General features: G+C 39.5%; 1 protein-coding gene across 2 annotated transcripts in view; it reads right to left on the minus strand.

Moving 5' to 3' along the window:
- The window catches only part of ZBTB10 (zinc finger and BTB domain containing 10), a 34,630-nt gene extending 12,225 nt beyond the window's left edge, over nucleotides 1–22,405 (minus strand). The window contains exons 1-2 of one of the 2 annotated variants that reach the window (XM_059901929.1): nucleotides 22,176–22,405; nucleotides 8,073–8,961 (exon numbers count right to left, since the gene is read on the minus strand). In XM_059901929.1, coding sequence (XP_059757912.1) covers nucleotides 8,073–8,961; nucleotides 22,176–22,271 — 985 coding nt within the window. In that variant the 5' untranslated portion in view covers nucleotides 22,272–22,405. Of the gene's footprint in view, nucleotides 1–8,072; nucleotides 8,962–20,256; nucleotides 21,286–22,175 lie in introns of those variants that run through there. The other variant, XM_059901928.1, reaches the window with a different exon arrangement.
- Nucleotides 22,406–22,855: the final 450 nt, after the last annotated feature.

Consider the following 22,855-nt stretch of genomic DNA (forward strand, 5'->3'; position numbering starts at 1 on the left):
GAAACTAAAGCTAGCGCAGAGTGCTGCACTGTTTGTTAACTGTATTACACTGCCTCCTGACAACATGAGCACCAAACCTGGCACTAACCAGGCAATTAAAAAAAAAAAAAAAGTACAATCTGCAATGTTGGAAATGAGAGTGCAGAATTATAAACATCTTAAACTTACTTTCCTAGTGATACTTGATATCTACTGCTAAATGAACAAAAACAAACCTACCTACACTCTGTGCCAAACCAGCCTTCACTCTATTAACTTCTTTACTTAACAAAGGCACCTCCAAAATCTTAAGTGTACCTAGTTATTAGCTGTCATTGTTCTTTAAGTAGTACATTTTTGTCTATCTTCAAAGCAACTTCCTCCTTAGAATGCACTTTTTTATACTTCTCTGATTAACCATGTATTGCATTCTTTAAAAAAATGACATCTTATTCATGGGTTTTTTAAAAACCTGATTACCAAGCAATGCAAAGAGAATGAGATGAAAAAGAATGGTATAAATCTCAGTCTCTACCTTCTCCCAAATTTATAACAATCATAACTTAACTTTCTTCACAAGGAAAGAGTAGCAATATTTACCCACTTCACAAAGTTGCTATGAAAAGTAACATTAGTAAATAAAAATACTGCATAAATTATAAAGTGCAACATAAATCATGATGTCCTTAAATGAGTTTAATCTTGGTGCATGTGGCTATAGGTTTCTCTTGGACCACATTGGGCTAGCATCACTTCCAAAGCATCTGGTGCTTAGTAAGGCACCTGCCTGTAGTGCTAAACAAAGCTATGTTGGGAAGGAGGTCTCCCTGACCGTTTGCTTTTGGTTCTCAAAATTCCAAACATAAGGCAGGTGTAGACTAATCCAGATTTTCTTAAAACACAAATATTCTTGAAAAGAATGAAATATGAGAGAGGACATCAGAAATCAAAGTTCTAGAAATAACTACAACTCCATCCTACAAAAACTCAGTAAGGTCTATTCAACTTTTGTTTTCATGTAAATATATACTAGCAACAAATTTCTCTGAAGACAGTTTCAGAGAACTAAGTCTGATTTTTTTTCATAAACAGTTATAGATTTTTTTCTATTCATTCACTGTTTTCAGAGTTTTTTTCCCTTTCAGTGGAGAGTAAATTCAGTTGCAAATGAATTATACAAAGCACCCTTGACAGTTCTATAGCAGCCTAGAAACTCAACAAATAGCAGTTTCCCTTTACCTCCAAACTCGATGATTCAAATGACAGACTAGGCTCTACTGTTTCTTCTTTGCTTCTATTCAGACAAGGCTGTTATTTCTTCCATGACTGGGCCTTAACAGGTCTCCTCGGGACACTCCTCTCTCCAATTCATAAACAACACCCTCCAAATGCCTTTGTGTTAAAGGCAAATATATACAGCTCGGATCCCTAATTTAAAACCTCTCACTGCCTCAGAGTCTATAAAATAAAATTCACAATTTATTACCATGTCAAACAGAGAATTACAATCTGGCCCTAACGTTTGACCCAACCTCATCGACCCCTACGACACTCCCCTTTCTATTCTTTCACCCACTTACTCCAATTTCTTGCCACCTTGCACCCTCTCCTGGCAAACTCCTATACAATACAAGATCCAACTCTATGAAGCTTTCTCCAACTCTTATGAGCAGTCAGGAACCCCCCCCCCCCCATTGCACCCTCTGCCGTACTTCTGATTTTAACATTTATCACACTGCACTGGTATGTTTCTACCCCACAGCCATCCTACTGTGAACAAGTTCTCAATCTTGACAGCAATATCACCTGACCTGTTGCTCAGTTTTTTGCGGATTTAAATAAAAATTTTATTACCAAATTTCCTCTTATGATGTGGAAAGCTATTTTGGAGTCCCAGAAAAGTAATAATATGTGATTATAACATAAAATTTCTGGTCACCCCAGAATATTAAAGCTATATCAGAAAAAAAAAATTTAGTCTTACAAAAATTTTCAGGGGTTGACACAGGGTTTAGACAGCTTAATCCCATCAACAGGTAGAAGTCACAAAAATGCTTTTATAACTGATCCACATAAGGCTTCCTCAACACACAGCTTTAGTCTGGCCACACAAATTCTATTTCTTTAAGGCTTATAACTTGAAGAGAAGGATCATTAGTGTAGCCATCTCTTGGATCAGATACGGCAGACAGGGAAGGGAAAGGAACACTAGGCAGAGGAAAGTAAAGAAGGAAAAGAAAGATGGCAGAATATTCCTATTACCATATAGTTACCTATTATCATCCTTTTAAGATTAAATATTGAGGAGTCTTATATATTAGTATAGTTTGCAGTCCATTAGCTAGTGGTGGACATTCATTTTTTAAAATGAGCATCAGGCCTTCAAACTACCATTTAATACCCAAATGTAAGTTTCTAGAGAAAAATGACTTTAAGTCACTTGTAGTTCATCCTTTGTAACATACTCAACCAAAAGGATGCCTGCAACGTAAAGCAGTACATCTGGAATCCCTTAAGAAGAAAGAACTAATCCAGGTCCATAAACCTGTTATGTAAAACACTTGGGCTAAGATGTAGAATGCATAAATTTTCAGATTTTAGGCCAGTAATAACTACAACACCCCCAGTGGGTGTAGGGTAGTAACCTGTAATCAAAATGGTATTTCTGCAATGAAACATATGGATATTCACATTTTAGGAAATAAGTAAAAAATATAAATAGGTGGTTTTGCTGCCAATTGATTATCAGGTTTTGTTGCCAAAATGATTTTTAAAAGCTTTGATTTATAGCCTCCAAGATTTCATAATTATGAAATTTTCTTTCCTTCTCATTAGAGACATTATGTGTGATGAACTCAAGCCAAGTTAAGTGGAAACATTTTAAGTAGTTCATACAGTAACTTTATATGGCATGGCCAAAATATTGGAAAATCTCAAATCAGACGGCCAATTTTCAAAGTTGTAAAAACGTTTAAATTTAAAAAAAAAGATCATTTAAGAAAGCATTTCAAGATTCTGCAACATCTGAAAGTGATGCCGTGTATCAATTATCACCCCAAATATAGAAGGGCATAAGTGCTGGTAATTCACTACTTCAAGTATGACTCATTAGGATATCTTAAAGATATATAATTTGAGCATTCTTTTCTCAAAGTTGTTTTCTAAATACTCGAATTAAATGCTTTTTAACCAAAAGACAATTACACAAATTAAAGATGTTAAAGCTTAAACATGAATTCAACTCTACTTGTTGGAATTAATAAAAATTCACAAATGCCACAAAGCTGTTTTCCCATCCAAAGTACAGATGAGAGAAAGGAACGTTTAGATTGTTTAAAAGAACCCTAAATTATATCCTTTGATCAACTAAAACCACCTTGCATCTGAGTATTTGTACGGCATCATGAAAAATTCAATTATCTAGATGAAATTTTACCAGCTTTTATTAGATAAAAATTAATTATATAATATACTGTTGCATTTACTAGAAAATGCTTTTGAGGAAATTGTAGATTATACTACTTGGTGTCAACTATACAAAACCCCACTGGAGAAATTCCTTTCAGAATTCAGTACCAGAAAAGTTTGTCATCCCACAGAACTGGTATGTTTCCTCACTTTGAAGGGTTTCTTATCATCTTAGAACCAACAAAAAGCAATTTTAATTAGGCTAACCATATTAACACCCTTGGCTAGCACACTTCTTTATTGCTAAATTTTATTTGTATTTTGATCATTTGTTTCTTGTCAGTCATTCAAAATCTTTGTTCAAAATGAGATATGTATTGCATGCATACATAAAATGTACGTATTACATGCAGAGTACAGTTATTTACAATGGGGGCAACTTGCCAGTGTGACTGGCACAAATAATACAAAAATACAGATTCAGAAAACCCAATGTTCCATGAGTCCAGAGTAGATCAAAAATGGGATTAACACACCTGACTTGTTCTAACAGTACAGATGAACACACTGTGTGAAACAATGTAGGCATTAGTTATTTTTGCCCCTACAATTTAATTTCTAATCTTAGATTTACATGTACTTTATTTGGCTGAAATTTGTTTTCTGGCTGTAAATCAGGAAGATGAGGTTTTGAAATTTTTACATTATCAAAGGAACTCATTAAATGACTCCTGTTTTTCCTATTTTATTACCCAGAATTGTTTTTCCTAACAGTTTTAATTATCCCATAAACCCCAATAAGACAGTAAAAAAGACAGAAGTTTCTAACTTTTCCTGAGTTCCACTTCCAAATATCTTCATATATCAAAAATGATTTGAAGGGAATCCCAGTATTGAGTCAAATAATAGGTATACTAGCTTCTTTAAGATTAAAAAAAATACCATCTGAATACAATCCCTAAACCTTCCTATCTCAATATCTCAATTATATTTATGAGGCATCCAAATACCACCTTCAACATTATATGACAAGAAGACAACATTATTTAGAGCTGTAATTTACAAATAGTAGGCTTAAGAATCTGGGAAGTCACAGTTCCTACAAGAGACCCACAAATCCAAATATGCCAAGCACTGCTTATAGACTAAATGTGTAATTCACCACTACTTTTCAGATGTTTAGGTATAGAATTTTAAGTACGTTTAAAAGCATTTATTTCACTGAAAAATTTCACTATTTTTTCAATAAGTGAAAATGAAAAAAAGTATAACCATTAATGTGGAATTCATTAAAATGTTACAAGTTTTAAATGGACCTCATTTTTTAAAAGACTGGGTCACTAGTTTATTAACTGCCAAGGTTTTAATGCCAGACAGTCCTAACATGGAACCTGCCTCTATTTTTACTAACTGAATGACCTTGAGAAAGGCCTTAACCTTGGTAAATACAGACCCACTGTGTTCTTTACTGGTCAGAATTTGCCTGGAGAGTTCTAGTCAATTCTGTGCACCAAAATTTCAGGGTGAAACAAACTGTCTATGACTGTTAAGAAGGGTGTAAAAGGGTTTGGAGTTCACAAGGTGGGAGGTACAGGACTTAGCCTAGAAGAAGGGGACTTCAGGGGAATTTTTTAAATGTTAATATCTGAAGGGTTATCAGGTTGATTAGAGAGATTAGAGGTCAGGCTCAGATTATACTACTAAAAACGGTAGAATTAGGAAGTTAAAGAGAAGCAAATTTTAGCACAATATAAAGTAACTTCCTAATAATGATATTCATTCTACCCTGGAACAGGCTGCTTAAAAATGTATTCTAAGTATTAAAACAAAAGGTCAGGCTGAGGCTGGCTATAAGACCACCTATCTAGAATTTGGTAGAAAGTACACTGCACTGGAAAACTGGTTTTAAATAATCTCAACAGCCTTTAAGGGGGACTAAGATGACCATGTCAGCTATGTTTTTGTATTTGTCATTTTTCATAATAACCCTATAAAATAAATAGCATATTCTAAAGAAGAGGAAACCGAGGGCACGAGTTTAGCTTAATTTGATTATGGTAATATAGTAAGTGGCAGAGCTCACTTCCCAATCCTGATTCAATTTGGGCTCTTTCCTCTACATCAGCGGATTTCAACCTTGGTTCACAACACAATCACCTGCAGGGTTTATAAAAGTTTCAACAAACAGGCCACATCCCAGACCAATTAAATCTATATCCCTAGCAGAGAGATCCAAGAATCATGACGGCCTGTAAAGTTCCCAAGTAATGCCAACATGCAGCCATGATTAAGACCCACTGCTCTATACCAAAAGTTGGCAACACTGGAACACACCCATGTTCATTTGTTTACATACTGTCTGTGACTGCTTTCATGCTACAATGACAGACTTAAGTAACTGACTTTATGACCAACAAACCCAAAAATATTTACTGGTTGGCCCTTTACAGTAAAAATTTGCCAGCCTCTGGCTCTGTATCATATTATGTTCTAGCTCTTACAGGACCCATTTTCTGCCACTGAATGAAGGTGTATTCAGAGGCACTAAAAAGTTGTGAAAAGTTTTAACAGCTGGAATGTAGCACATCACTGATACAACCAAACTTGTGAGTTAAGCAAGGTTCATCATATACTAATGTGGTATCAATGACATAACAGAATTTTCATTTATAAGATATTAGAGATAAGTTAAAAGCATACTAGACTACCAAAAATTAATTTATGATAGACCTAGTCCATTGATACAGCTAGGAGTGCTTGCTAAGATAATCACTAGCAATGTTATTTTTGAAAGCATGCACTGTGGTTCAAATTACTGCTTTTCTTCTCTTTGAATCACTCCAATTATGTGTGGCATTAATTTTAAGAATGGGGTTAGGGGGCTTCCCTGGTGGCGCAGGGGTTGAGAATCTGCCTGCTAATGCAGGGGACACGGGTTCGAGCCCTGGTCTGGGAAGATCCCACATGCCGCGGAGCAACTAGGCCCGTGAGCCACAACTACTGAGCCTGCGCGTCTGGAGCCTGTGCCCCGCAGCAAGAGAGGCCGCGATAGTGAGAGGCCCGCGCACCGCGATGAAGAGTGGCCCCCGCTTGCCACAACTAGAGAAAGCCCTCGCACTGAAACGAAGACCAAACACAGCCATACATAAACAAATAAATAAATAAATAAATAAATAAAAAAAAAAAAAAAAAAAAAGAATGGGGTTAGCTCTAATTAGTTTTGTCAATCAACTACTATACAAAAAAATCTGCTAACTCCTTATATTGCGTGTTATCTATATAAATTAAAAAAAAAAAACACTACAGGGTTCCCACCATACTACTAAATGATTAATTCATGCAGAAAAAGACAATGTAGCTCTAATTCTGAGAACTGCTTCAAGGTCTTCTACATTAAAAATTAAGACAAAACATAAAGTGCTCAAAGCTTTGAGCACTTTATGTAGTGTAGTATTAATAGTAAATAGACTTTCTTAAGAAAGTCTATTTACCATTAATACTTTAAAGAAACTACTTCTGGGGTTTTATTGCTAAAGACTTGATAAGTAGGAGGGGAAAGATCAGCAAATAGTATTCATTACACATGCATGCTGATTTTCACATGATTAAAAATTTCTACCAATGAAAATTAAACCCAAACCTAAACAGCCAGAGGAACCATTTCACAGGATTATGGCATTTTGCCCTTTGGGAACTAACAACAATGATTCTCTTTAACAGAAAGTACTCCATCCCCAGATGATCACCATCATGTAAATCAGACACTGAACAGTTATGCTCTGAAGCAACACAAGCACTAAATCGTATATGACAGTGGTAGACAAGTCTGGGGTCCACAAAGGAAAATCTCAAACCCACTGGGCTACTTCTTCAAATAAGTTAAACACAATCAAATTAAACGTAAAGAAAAGTTTCAAATCTATTTTCACTCTTCAACAATGGTCCCCCACTCACTCCATTTTTTAAAAAACCCGCACTACAAATGTAATATGCTAAGGTTCTTATATATATTCCTTTGGTAATATATTGAAGAGAAAGGTCTCAGAGGCCTCTCTCTTACTTAACTAATGTAAATGAGAATGAAAATGAGGTAACAGTGGGACAAACTTAAAATATTCCAGCTTCTGAAAGATTTATGGGGAGCACAGAACAGTAGCTCTAAACAAAGTAGAATAATCCCATTAACATTTGCAAACTTCTATAAAACAAGTATATGTTTACGAAGAAAACTGAGAGTAAAGAATATTAACTAGATCTCAAAAATGTCCTGAAATGACAAACGGATCACACATTACAACCAGAAGATTTTATCTTTTCCAGCACTGGGTACAAAAAGTGATCAGAGGCTAAAGATCAGGAAAGTCAAAGAACTATACATGGAGTCCACATTCCGTAAAATACGGGCAAATTCCTATATTTAACACAACCTTTGAGAAACTCACATCTACATGCTTAGAGAAAAAAACCAAGACATGCCAAATCTTACATTTAGTATAAGATTATGTAAGATATAATATGTGCTTGTTTGAGTGATTTTCCTCCCTTCTATTATAAAGACTCAAATTTTAGTATTACTTATGTATATTATTTTTATAATGAAAAAAATACTTTAAGAATACACACAAGATTATATCCAACCAGAAACAGAATGAAAACTTAAATACCTTTGTATATACAATATTTACCTGGTTCTTCCTTGATGAACGACAAATCTTCTTCTGGATAGGCAACAGATGGCTGCATCACTGAGCAGTCTTCTAAATTTGTTTCATTATTAGGTGGTATATTATAAATAAATCTCTTCGTAGCTTGGGTTTTCCTCCTTGTTTTGCCAGTCTCTTGAATTCCCTGGGAGCCCATATTATTCCAAATAAACACTTTTGTTTGACCTTGAGACTCATTTTCTGTCAATTCAGGTGAACCATCCTGGACCCAACTACTGTCATTCATTTGGTAGTTTTCTATTTGGCCCTCGTCGACGTTACAACCATCATTTTCAATTTTTACATTACTTGCCAAATTGGTAAGATTCCGTGTTGCCCAAAAACTGGCAATTTTTTGATCCCGTGATGAAGACAGGCCATCTCTGTTAACTGGTTTTCTATTATTATAGTCCACAACTACAGACTCTGGAGCTTCTGATTTAATGCTTATATTTAAGGCATCTTTAATGAAATTTCGGCAAGTTTGAACAACTTCACTCATTTGAAGATAGCTGGCCACTGTCATTACTTCAATGGCATTTTGGCTTGTGAGCACCAGGTTACCAGAATACAAGAAGTCCAAGATGACTGAAAAACCTTGAACTGCAGCAATATCTAAATGGGTAGTATTGTTTTGGTTAGGGCTTTCTTTGTTTGAAAAGCAATATAAAGTCTTAAAGAAACGGCTGCCTGCAACCAGGATGTTCTTATGAGCTTTAAAGATTTTTCCGCTCACCACAATGCTGACATCACAAAGAATACCTTTCTTCCTCTGTTCATTTAGTTGTCGAAGAAGTTGATAGCAATAAGAGTTCTCATTTGGCCTACTATTAAAGTCACAGTACCCCTCCTCTGATGGTATTTCTGACTCCTGTAATAGATGGAAAACATTAATATTAAATTTTATTTACTTTTTAAAGCCATCAGACCAAAGACAACAAATCATTATCAGTAACTTTTTAAAAAGCACTATCAAATACACTAATTTGTTAGTAATCATTACATATGGAGACTGAAGTGTTCACAATCCCAAATATTGAGAGGAAAGGAGTGAACAGCTTAGCTTGCTGCAAGCCACTGTTAACATAAAAAAAAAAAAAAAAAGAAACATCCCAAGTATCAGCAGAATTTCATTTAAAGAATATGTATCACATATCATGCTATCTTTTCAAATATAGCTGAAGACATGGATTAAGAATTATTTAAGGGACTTCCCTGGTGGCTCAGTGGTTAAGAATCCGCCTGCCAGTGCAGGTTTGAGCCCTGGTCCAGGAAGATCCCACATGCCGCGGAGCAACAAAGCCTGTGCGCAACTACTGAATCCATGAGCCACAACTACTGAAGCCCGCGCACCTAGAGCCTGTGCTCCACCACGAGAAGCCACCGCAATGAGAAGCCCACGCACCACAACGAAGAGAAGCCCCTGCTCACCGCAACTAGAGAAAGCCCACGCACAGAAACGAAGACCCAACGCAGCCAAAAATAAAAATAAATAAAATAATAAATACATAAAACTCTTGGCAAACATTGAGTCAAACAGTTTAGGTCAACAAAGTTAATTAAATCTAACTAATGATAAAGTTAAGACCCTAATAAAAAATGTGCTTCAAGCTACAGGAACAACCAAGTATATAATTTCCCAATCAATTTTCAAAATGACTTATCTCTTTAGGATCATAAATACTATCCATCAGGTAAAATTCCTGAACTCAAAATTCTTAATGTTTATAATCTTCCCTCTCAGCAATCTTGTAAGTACTCATTACAGTTCATTTTAGCATCACTAAAGCTATGGTAATTTCCTATAAAATAACATGTGATATCAACAGAAAAAGGAGTGTGATCTAGATTTGGAATGCTGCCTATGCTAGTTATTAAGCGTGTGTCCTTGGGCAAGTCACCATGCCTTCTTAAACTAGAAAGCAGTAAGTACTACGAATGTTTCTAATTAAGAACTTCAGGACTTTACTCACAGAGTGACTAGGTGGGTAAGCTCCCTAAATGAGGCAGGTGTCTATTCTCTCAGCACCTTGCTCAATAACTTTCCTAGATAACTGAAGTTATAATTGTTTTCCAGCAAAAAAAAGTGCTTAGACATTTCTAGTAGAAAAGATAACTGACAATGCTGACCTTATTTAAGTGTTAAAGATTCATTACTTTCTTTGGCACAAAATATTAACTTAAATAAAAGTCATTACTATAAAATAATGAGATACATATATACAGATCTATGAGTATATGAGCCTGGGAAAAACATGGAAAAGATACATGCTGGGAGGACTGATATGCTTGGAGAGGAAAAGAGAGAAGGAGGAATTAGGGGAAAAAAGGTTATAGAGAACAAAGCTGTTAGGACTGCAAAATATTTCTCATTGAATATTCTAAATGGTGGTGAGATTCCTGAAGCAATCTCACATCTCCATTTAACCCCATCATGGGTAGGGCTAAATTACAAAAATAACAGGATTCATTCTGAGTCCTGAACACAGGGGGTCATGCACATAACAATCCCAATTCTCTGAAACTAAACCAGATCACATAATCTATCTAAGAATTTTCGTGCTGCTTCCAGGTATGAGAAGTCAACTGAAAGAACCAAAACACTAGAATTCCGGGACACTTCAGTATTTCACAATAATGAAACATTACAGAAAACCCTGCAAATCTGGAGTACACGATCACTACAGAATGAAGCGCAGAAAGTGGAGAATTTCCTTTGCATTTCCAACTGACCCTTGGCAGCATCCCTATCACTTCCCAGCGCTTCAACTGCATACTGATACTTCATACTTATACTTACTGCATACTTATACTGCATACTCATACTTCATACTTATACCTCATACTTACACTTCATACTTTTACACTGCATACTCATACTGCATACTCATACTGCATACTTATACTTCATATTTATACCTCATACCTCATTTTTATACTGCATACTTATATTGCATACTTATACTGCTTACTCATACTGCATACTTATACTGCTTACTCATACTGCCTACTTATACTTCATACTTATACCTCATACTTACACTACATACTTATACTTCATACTTTCATACTGCATACTTATACTTCATACTTTTATACTGCATATTATACTGCATACTTTCATACTGCATACTTATACTTCATACTTTTATACTGCATACTTATACTGCATACTTATACTTCATACTTTTATACTGCATACTTACACTGCATACTTATACTTCATACTTTTATACTGCATACTTACACTGCATACTTATACTGCATACTTATACTTCATATTTTTATACTACATACTTACACTTCATACTTTTATACTACATACTTACACTGCATACTTATACTGCATACTTATACTTCATACTTTTATACTGCATACTTACACTGCATACTTATACTGCATACTTACACTGCATACTTATACTGCATACTTATACTTCACACTTTTATACTGCATATACTGCATACTTCATACTTTTATACTGCATACTCATACTGCATACTCTTACCTCATACTTATACCTCATACTTACACTGCATACTTATACTTCATACTTTTATACTGCACACTTATACTGCACACTTATACTGCATACTTATAGTTTATACTTTTTTTTTTTTAATTTTATTTATTTATTTATGGCCGTGTTGGGTCTTAGTTCCTGTGAGAGGGCTTTCTCCAGTTGCGGCAAGCGGGGGCCACTCTTCATCGCAGTGCGCGGGCCTCTCACTGTCGCGGCCTCTCTTGTTGCGGAGCACAGGCTCCAGATGTGCAGGCTCAGCAATTGTGGCTCACGGGCCCAGTCGCTCCGCGGCATGTGGGATCTTCCCGGACCAGGGCTCGAACCTGTGTCCCCTGCATTGGCAGGCAGATTCTCAACCACTGCGCCACCACGGAAGCCCCTATAGTTTATACTTTTATACTGCACACTTATACTGCATACTTTATACTTTTATACTGCATACTTATACTGCATACTTACACTACATACTTTTATACTGCATACTTATACTTCATACTTTTATACTGCATACTTATACTACATACTTATACTTCATACTTTTATACTGCACACTTATACTGCACACTTAATACTTCATACTTTCATACTGCACACTTATACTGCATACTTATACTGCATACTTATACTCTAACCCCACCCCCACATTCTTGCTCTGTCAGACCAAAATATTCTAAATTGGCTATATTCTCCTACTGAAACACCCAATCCTAAGCAAAAACTGCTAACAGCCACAGTTGGAGTAAAGTAATCAAGTAATTCATGATTAAGTCCCAAATGTTTGCTTTGAGGGGCTGGAGGAAAGGAAGTGAGGTAAAAAAGACATTTTAACTTTTAGATCTTGTACATAAACCAGTATGTTGTGAAGTTTCAAACTATTTAGCAAAGGGGATGGGAAATGTTTAGGACTTGTATGAATATATAAAGAACTAAACCAATACTAAAAATATCTAAAATAGTTACTGCTGTAGTATAATTTTCTACAGAAGTATCATACTGTTTACTTTTACTAAAAGATTTTTTACTGATTTGCTTATGCTCTCTATTCACTACAGCAAATTTCCAAACTGCATCTTTTTTTTCATGCAAGCCTAAAACTAAGCTTTGCTATGCATGCCATACCTGCCCAGCAAAGCTCATTCGGTTCGAAGTTCTAACAGGTATTGTAGTAACAGTATCAATACTTGGAAGAAGCAAAAATTTTAAGCACTGATCATAATTTACCAGCACATCATGAAGAGTCTGTGGAAGCAGTGAATTAGCATTTACAAGTCAAGAAGTGCCTGAAGTTCATATACTAAGCAATTCAAAACACTTTAAAAAGGAGGTGGCTACGTCACAGCAGTTATTTTAGGCCATGGTCAATGTGTTCTGAATTTTCTGGGCCAGTCCTAATTTCTGTAATTCTCTGCCATTATCAGACCAAATGTCCTAATTTTTAAAAATAACTTAGACAAAAGCCTATCCACCAAAATATTTGCCCCTTCCATTTTTGACACAAACTATACAAAACCAAGCACGCTATTCAACTACTATTTTTTCTCATTACTATTGTGCAAGAACAGTAATGTTACCTGTTTTTACAAGCAACACTAGCTGTTTCTCCTTCAGTACTCATCAGAGCACTATGCCATGTTTTTGTAGCACCTATTAAACATGCTCTTCACAATGAAGGGTTTACAAGTCAAGAGTATATGTATTCAACAAGCGGGAGTATTATTTCAGGATATGGGTAAAACAGAGCAAAATAAGCACTAAAATAAACTGCCAATATTATTTGCTGAACCAAATAAATTCCTAGTACTAAAGACAAAAATTAATAGATCCCTAAGAAGTCATCTGTCTCTCTAGTTCTTTCTTTAACATTCTATGTCCATTCTCAGTATATTGATAAACATGAGATATCACTGATAAGTAAAAATATACTGATAAAAAGGTTTAAATATTTCCAAAACTAGTCTTTTTAAAGACTAGTTGGAAAATTTTCTATTCCCTTTCCCGAAAAGGAAAACACGACTTAGCCCAGACATTAGTCTAAACTAGATAAACAAGGAGTTTTTTTTTTTTTTTTAAGACTCAGTCTTTTTTTTTTTTTTTTAATAAATTTATTTATTTATTTATTTATTTATTTATTTTTGGCTGTGTTGGGTCTTCGTTTCTGTGTGAGGGCTTTCTCTAGTTGCGGCGAGTGGGGGCCACTCTTCATCGCGGTGCGCGGGCCTCTCACTATCGCAGCCTCTCTTGTTGCGGAGCACAGGCTCCAGACGCGCAGGCTCAGTAGTTGTGGCTCACGGGCTTAGTTGCTCGGTGGCATGTGGGATCCTCCCAGACCAGGGCTCGAACCCGTGTCCCCTGCATTGGCAGGCAGACTCCCAACCACTGCGCCACCAGGGAAGCCCAAACAAGGAGATTTTAAGGAAATGGACAGTCAGACTTCAAAAATCAGAAAATGTGCTATACCAGAGAATCTATAAATATGAAAAGTCTTCTGTTATTTTATTTGTGAAGACGCCCATATGTAAAATTATAATTTTAGATCTGGAAGACACCTTAACTAACTTTTCCAAAATGAAGAAAATATAGAAAAGTATACATTTGGTTAAAATCCTCACAGCTTATTATCTTCAAATTTATTTCCAGAGAGGCCAAAAAATAGTAAGTATTTTACTCAGAGAAAAAGCTGCTAAAAGCTTGAAAAATCCTGACTTTACTCACTTATTTAATAAGCATTAAGTGAATGCCTACTTTAGACAGGTTGTACACTGTAGATCCAAAATGAATTAGTTCCCAACCTGAAGTTATCACTACTGAGCAAGATTCTTAAGGTACTGAAGAGTATAACAAGCATGTTATGAGAGCAGAGAGCAGAGAGGAAGTGTATCTAATCCACTCTTTTTGGAGGTGGGGGAGGAGATGCTTTTTGAAAGAAAGATCTGAGCTGAGCCTTAAAGGATGCAAGAGTGGAATGGTAGGATGAGCACTCTAAGCAAATGAGATGGCGTGAGAAAAAGAACCAAGATGGTCTACGGATCCTCACAATTCTAGATTTATGAAAGAACTTCAAGGTGATCCCAAAAAAGTCCAAGAAATGCAAATATGCTCTTATGAATGTTTTTGGAGCTAAGTGTCTATAAGTTGCATCAGATTATCAAGAGATTCAAATCCTGCACAAGATTAACCATTGCTATAGGTGCCTACAGAGCTTTAGAAGTAGTGATCTGATTGAATTAGCAGATAGAGATGACTGTGGCAGCAAAGTGGAGGATAATTATCAGGGGATGAAGACTAGAGATACTGTGACCAGGGGAATCTATTGTTAATAGTGCAACACACTGCACTTGCCAAGAAACAAGGACCTTAATTAGGTAAGAGAGAGAATATCAATGGGGGGAGAGGTAGAGAGGCAGAGCCTGGAAAAAAATTTGGAAAGTAAAATCCAAACTTGAGTGACTAACTAGATTTCAAGGTAGGGGTGGGGAGAGAGATCATAGGGTCTTCACAGCATTCTAGCTGGGGGAGCTAGATAATGCCACCAACCTGTAGAGAATCCAAGACCACACTACCCAGTCTCCCCACCCTTCTGAGGGGTACAATGGGAGAGAGAACTTCAGCTGCAGTGAGCTCACCTGTAGTCAATCCATAAATAAAAAAAGTGCTATTTGGCTAGAAAAATCAAGTAATTAGTATTTACCTCCCTACCCAGAATTATAGTCCTCTTTTGATAAATGGATTAGTAGAAAAAACAATTTCCAACAAAAACATCAAAGTGTAAGCTAAAAGAATTAAAACCAAAAATCTTTACTACTTTTGTTGCAGCAACCCACTGGAACAGTATACTGAAAGATTTAAAACATCAAATGTCCACTTACAAACCCAAATTCAATTTCTAGTAATGAGGACAAACAAGGCCACAGCAAACATGATGCCAAATAGATGCCTGCTAGTAGTACTGACAAATTATGTAACAGTCAGTAGAGAAAAAAAGGAAGATGTCCTTTGCAATCTTCTATCACTTCTCTGATCTCCTTGAGTGATGGCATCTTTTCTTGCAATTTAAGTACTATCCCCAGAAATTCTAAATCTATAGGCCTGGGGTATTAGCCTTCAGGTGATTACAACTTCCAACCAATTTCAGATGCCAAAAATATGCTTTATTATGAGCTCTCCTCAAAACCCACACATACACACTACACAGGTGCTTCTAAACAGCAACTTACACATATTTCATCGTGGTTCTCCCCTGCTTAAAACTGCTGAATAGTTTGCCCATTGTTAGCAGAATAAAAAGTCAGTACAATCATTTCAACATAAAAAGATCGTCCATAACCTGGAGTCTGTCTACCCATTCAAACTTGATTCTTCATCCTGCTCAACAACCAAATCATCTACTTCTCAGACACATCAAGACATCAATTTCCACTATGCTCAAGCTGCTTCCAACTGCAATGCCTGGAATGCCCTCCCCTCTTCAACACTTACTCACTTAACACAATTAAGTTAGGAGTCAATTCTACAAGCTTCTCCCAACCTTCACAAATAGAACTGATGACTTTCTTAGTGTCTTAACTGTAACTTGAATATACTTCTAACATGGTAGCTATCATTTTATGTCTGTCTCTCCTGACTAGAGTACAAGTTTCTTGAGGGCAGAAAAATGTCTTATTTATATAGGTTTATCTTCAGTGCCTTGTATCTACCTAATATGTGTATGTAAACTTAAGAGGGAGAAACAAGCCAATCTTAGATACACTGTAACATATAGTAAAAACCACAAGGGAAAGGAACCAGCTTTTACCAAATCAAAAACAATGAATGACTGTTAGAATCTATGTAAGTATTATACAAACTGATTACTTAATGGGCCATAGGCTCTGTAGTCATCTGTAATACCTATTTCTCCTTCCTAGTGAAAGGTTTTTTCAGTCTTTCTTCCAAAATCTTTAAAACAAAACAAAACAACTTATTTTTGCCAAATGCAAAGAAGGCTGGTAGATCTGTCTCACCTTTGCTTTTGTTGCTCACCAACATATTCCAATTTGTAATTTTAATTAGATCACTGATCTGAATTAAATATTTACTTTCTGGAAAGGTTAACTAAATTTGTAACAATAACACGTTTGAGTGCATGTTTTAGGCTTACTAAACTGGAAAGAGTTGACAGAATGTGTGATTTAGGCTACGAAAATTTCACAACTGGGTAGAAAGTGATCTGAACCAAGATACAGTGGTAATCACTGTTATTAAAGCAATTTTAAAGTCCTCTGGGCCAAATGGTCAAATCCTATATGAGCTAATCACTGAACCTGACTCTTCAGATATAGGCAGTTGTTACTCAAAATAGAAACTACATGTTGTCCCTTACATCCTTATAAATACAAGGGTATTTCTGAAATACAAGGCTCCAGAACAGATTCTGAAAGCATATTTATGGACTCTCACATGAGCAATCCTTAACAACCAACATCCAAATAACAGAAGAATATCAAAGGTTTTAAGAATGTGCCACAGGGAATTCCCTGGCGGTTCAATGGTTAGGACTCCACACTTCCAATGTAGGGGGCACAGGTCCTTATTCACATACTAAGATTTGGCCAAACTCTTCTCAAAACAAACAGGCCTCCATGTGCTCCTGATTACATTTAAATAAGAGAGGATAAACACACAGATGCATGTATATGCAAAGACTGGAAGTAGATAGAAGAAAACTGTTATTGGGAGGTGAGGGGGAACTAGGTAAGAGGGAGACTCATCTGCTATTATTTATCCTTCTATATACTTTTCCAATTTTTGAAAATGAGCATATACTATTTTCATAATAATAAAACTTATCTTGCTAGTTTTCTGGGTTTTAAAAAAAAAAAGGGAGGGGAAGATAAAGGGAGTGAATTACACCCTAGCCTCAAACTTAATTCTTGCCGGAGGAACTCCAGAGGAACTCTTATTTCAGCATTTTTAAGACAGGACAAAGCTAATGCAAGATATTTCTTACGAAGGTGAGAAAAATTGATTGTATGATGAGAAAGTCTCAATCTTCAAAGAATTGAATGGCCAAAGTCTCTAAAAGTATGAAGAAGAGAATTGGTTTGCTCTCTAGAATCAAGAGTGATTCCATGAGATAAAGTGGCTTCCAAACTGAGAAAACTTGTAACACTGAGACATGAGGTATCAAGTCCCCCCAAAAAACGTTGTTATAGTTATCTACAATGAAAATAAGTAATGATGGTAATAACCGTTATCATTTACTGAGTGATTACATGCTGGCATATATACTTTGCACACATGAGGAAACTAGAAGTTAACTCATTTTCCTGCCAAGAAAGAGGATTAGGACTCAGGTCCCCCTTCTTTAAAGTCAAGAATGTTCTTACAGATTGTGTTATACTGCCTCCTACAGGTAATCAAAGGCTACATGGCAACGGAAAAAAAGTGATTAACTCTGCCCATAGGAAGAAATAAGTCAGTTCTTGAACCTGACACTCATGTAATAACAAGACAAAAGGATTCTATAGGTGGTACCTGGGGTCAATCACAAGGTAACACCCCAAACTAAGGTTAGTTAGAATGAAAACAGAAATAACATCCAAAATCCAATCCAGGGAACCAATAAATAGCCTTAGGCAAAGATGACTACTAAACTTTATTATTCTCTGTCTAATGAAATAATGTCCTAAGAGAAAAAAGGTGGTCTACAGATTATATCTGTAAAAAGGGAGTTTAAGGGGGCAAAGGGTAAGGGAGGGATAACGCAGGGATTAAGTTTAGAAAAGGGTTTACCTAGGAATGAATTCCCTAATCCAGACATATGCCTAGGGGAGAAGGATACACCACACTAAGTCTATCATAAGGTTATCCAACTAATTCCCCTTCCTCTGATTTCAGGTTCACTAAGCAGCTAATTATAATTTGTACTCCCATTCAGATCTGCCTACACGTAGACTACGCTGAAGAAGATAAGAGTAACTGGTCCGCTGGATTAGGAAAATTCATTCTGATTGTCTTTTTAAATGCTTCTAAATAACCAACTTACCATTTAGAAAAGCACACTTTCATTTTCACAAGCCTTCCACCTCCATCATACTACTAAATAACTTCAACAATATATAACTCTTTAAAGCCTCTAGACTCCTCTTCTGTAAAATGGGAAGAGAATAATTACTTGCCAGAGTAAGGGACATCTGTATTCGGCATACAGAAGACAAGTTTGGCACTCCAGTGCCCAAGCTCACAAAGCTAGTAATTGCAGAAAGCTGAGATCTGAACCTAGATTTACTCCAAAACTTTTTTTTTTCCATTGCAACATTCCTTATAGACTTCAGTCTCATTTATCACAAGAACTGTAAGACTTGGGACAATTTACTTAACCTTTCTGGGCCTTATATCTTTAAGTGACCTTCCTTCTAGGGCTTAGGCAACTAAAACTTGTGCAAAAACTGTTGCCATTGCCCCCTGAGAAAAACAACCCTATGCTTTAACGTTAAAGCCTCAACTTCTGAGAAACTTCTGGGCTACGGGGTTATTGGATAGTGCCTAATTAACTCCAGTATAAGTGTTCTGAACAGCAAGATCATTCCAATAAACACACAAAGGGACTAATATCCGAAAGGTGACTTTCTAAAATCAATGGCTAGCAATACAAAAGAATAAATTCCATCCACCACCACAGGTTGTCTAAAAGTCTTCGAAGCACTTATCAACATCTGTTTGGCTTGAAAAAGGATTATCAAAATGGTAAGACTATTATTTTTAGACTAGAAATATTAAAACAAGAGCTAAGAACAACTAAAATATAACTTTATTTGTTTTATAACTAAGAACTTATGATTTTAAGGAGTTTGGTAAATACATTCTCTACCAGTCCAAATCAACTACTTGGTATAAGTAACTTTACATTAAACATTTCAAATATGCTAAGTTTAAAGTAAACTGCACTTACAAGAAACTTTTTGAAAAGGGGGGTTACAGAAAATCTCAGCACAAAAATCTGGGTAGAAGGAAACAAAAACTACCACAATTTACCAAAAGTATGCCTTTGGAAAGAAAAGTTCAACAAGTTTAACGGAGATGAATTTAGTAAAATAACCCACGAAAAATGAGTCTTATCCAAATAGCTTCCTCTACATTTACATACTGCTCTCATATTTCACATTATCCTGATATGATAAAAAATATTTTTCTCCGTTGGATGTTCTCCTAAAAGGGGTAGCGTCAAAGATTAAGGAAATTGTTTAATTCATTCTTCAAAGAGTTACCAGATTTGACTTCCACCAGCAAGCTGAAAGACTACCAACATAAAGCAGCTTTCCTAAAACCACAGCTAATAACATTTTGACCCCACAAAGCCAACCTTACAGGGTTAAACCCTTCCACCTCGCGTATTAAACTTTCCTTTTGATTCAACCTGATGGGCAAAGAAATCTGCGTCACGAAAAAATTAAAACAAATTCAGCGTTACGATTAGAAAATTGTTATTCCCCCCCTCCCCCCCTCCCCCGGTAACTTTTGAAAACTTGTTCCCAGGTTTTCTAACCCCCCCACGCGTAAGCTCCCGACACCTCTCTCCCAACAGGAAAGATGTCTTCACCCAGGAAAACGGGGTTTTCAGCTGATAAACCTTTCCCCCGAAGTAGAAACAGAATACACCGTACCTGGGCGTTGGCTTCGTGGAGTTTGTGCTCGGTAGAGACGTGGTGCCTCAGAAGGAGGGTTTTCTTGTAGTTGCGGGTCCCTCGCGAAAGCTCGTCGTGCCCCACTGGAGGCAGGTCCCCGCTTATCCCGTCCTCGGGGGTCTTTTGGCACCAGCCGCAAGACATAAGGCCAGTATCCTTGGAATAGCGCAGCCAGGGAAAATCTTTGAGCCAGGAGGTCTGAAAGGAGCACTGGAGCTTCTGCATTAGGGACTTGGGCCGCGCGAGCGGGAAGTGCTGGACAGTCTCCCCTTCGCCAGCTCCCACTCCGCTGCCCTCCGCTTCGTCCCCGCCATCGCCGCCCGACCGCCTGCTGCTGCTGCAGCTGCCGCCTTCCGCCCCGCTGCCGTCGCCCAGGCTCGCCCCCTCCTCTTCGTCCTCGGTGCTGTCGCTCAGGGACGCGCCGTCCGGCATCAACTCCTTCCCCTCCAGCGCGTCCAGCTCCAGCTCCACGGCCGCGGGCCCTCGCCCATTGAAATGCCTCAGGGGCCACGCCGAGGTCTCGGGGCGGCCGCGGCTACTGCCATTGTTGCCGAGCCCCCCACCGCCGCCGCCGCCGCCGCCTCGGAAGGCCAGAGTCCGACGGTTCCTTTCCGCTAGCAGGGGGCCCCCTGCGCCACCGCCGCCCAGCGAGGTGGGGCCGCCCGCGTCTTGGGGGAGCAGCAACTCCTTGGTTTCCTCGGCGGCGGCGGCCACCCCGGCAGAGGCCTCCAGGTCTTGGGGCTCCAGGCCCTCCAATTCCACTTCCTCGTCGGCCCCCCGCCCATTGAGCTGCTGCGGCGCTGGCGGCTGGGGCTGTCTTGGCTGGGGGTGCTGGGGCCAAGCCGAGGCCTCCCCGCCAACGTTATTGTTCGCGGAGCCGCCGCCGCCGCCGCCGCTGGCGGTGACCAACCCGCCTCCTCGGAACGCCAGCGTCCTGCGGTTCATTTCACTGAACGACATGGCGCGCGCCGCCGCCGCCGCCGCCCGGTGCCCCGGCTCGCGCCCGGCCTCGGGCCGCGTCCCGCGCGCTCCCCCTCCGCTTCGCCCCCGCCCCCACCCCGGGCGTTCCGGTCTCGCGGGGCTCGGCCTCGCCCTCCCGCCCGGCTCGCGCTCGCTCCCCGGGGCTGCCTCACGCGTCCGCTGCCGCCGCCGCCGCCGCCGCCGCCGCCCGCCGGGCCGCCGCCTCCGGCCGCCTCCTAATCCTCCACCCCCGCCCCGCTGCGCTCCGGGCAGCGTCCCGCGCGGAGAAGGGGGCGGGCGGCGGAGAGGTGAGCAGCGAGCCGGGGCGCGTGGGGCCTTCGAAGTTGAGAGGCGGAGTGCGGGGAGACCCTCCGCTGCCCCCTCTTTAAAGCCGCGCGCACACACCGACCCTCCAAACAGATATCCTTCCTCCGGCGCGCCGAGGAGTCCCAACCCGCTGCCGGCTTCCGAGGCGCTGAGGGCGAGAAGCACGTTAAACTGCCGGGCTCCGCCACATAACGAACCGACAATAAAGCCGGCGGAGCGTTTCCGTCCGACCAGGCCCCGGCGGAGGTCGAATGGCAAATGAACAACGGACCGTGCGCCCACAATGCACCGGGGTAGCAGTAACCGCTGGAGGGGGAAAGGGTGGGGGCCGGGCTGGGGGAGGGGGGCTGGGCTTGGGGCTGGGCTGGGGTGGGGTGGGGTGGGGGCGCCAGGGGACCGGGAAAGGGGCCGGGCCGCGCCTCCGGCCTGGGGGCGGGGGTGCGGCCGCGGGGAAGGAAGTCGGCCGAGGAGCGGGGGACAAAAGGCCGGGCGGCGGGCTGGGGGTCTCGGGGAGGGGGCGGGCGTGTGCGGCCGGGGCCGGGCTCCGCGGAGGACAAACAGCTGGCGAGTGTCAGGGTCTGGCCGCCTCCCCGCTACCCGCACGCACCTACCCGCGCCCGGGAAGCACATTTTCCTTCTCTCGCCACGAGTTCACCTGGGACTTTGGAAATAACTGTGCGGTGGGAGCTGCGCTCCAGCCTTGTCATTTGCTGAGGGTGGGTGGCGGTGCCCAAGGAAGTGAACTTATTTTGTTCCTTCACAAAGACTGGACCAGGCTGTGCCTTTCACGCGAGGAGGTTGCAACCACGGACACCTCCTCGTCTGAGGCATTGTGTGTGCGAGGCAGCACTTCAGGCCCAAGGCAATAATCATTTCACAGAAAATGCACCGCCCCGAGTGTCTTATTGCTGTGATGAAATGGAAATTTAAATAAAAGGTCGAACACGTGCGTTCAGTGGGAAGTATTGACATGGGTGTTACATCACCAGCAGCCAATCAGATAACTCCAGTCGTGTTTATACTTCTACAACCACCTTGTGAGTATTACAGTATGTCATAACGTTATAAATATTAGGCAGGGTTTTCCCCAAGAGTGGGGAGGAGTCTGCTTATACAGACGCTGCGTGCGACTCCGAAGATCGTGTGTGTAAAGGCAAGAATTGATTTGTAGGACTTGTTTTTTTTAACTGTTTACACTGCATTTGGAATTTAGAATGATTAGAAGAACAGATGGAGCTGGAAATGAAACTCTTACAATAATAATCGTAGTCAAGTTTTTCAGAAGATTTTC

Source organism: Balaenoptera ricei, chromosome 17 (assembly GCF_028023285.1).
Source record: "Balaenoptera ricei isolate mBalRic1 chromosome 17, mBalRic1.hap2, whole genome shotgun sequence".
NCBI lineage: Eukaryota > Metazoa > Chordata > Mammalia > Artiodactyla > Balaenopteridae > Balaenoptera > Balaenoptera ricei.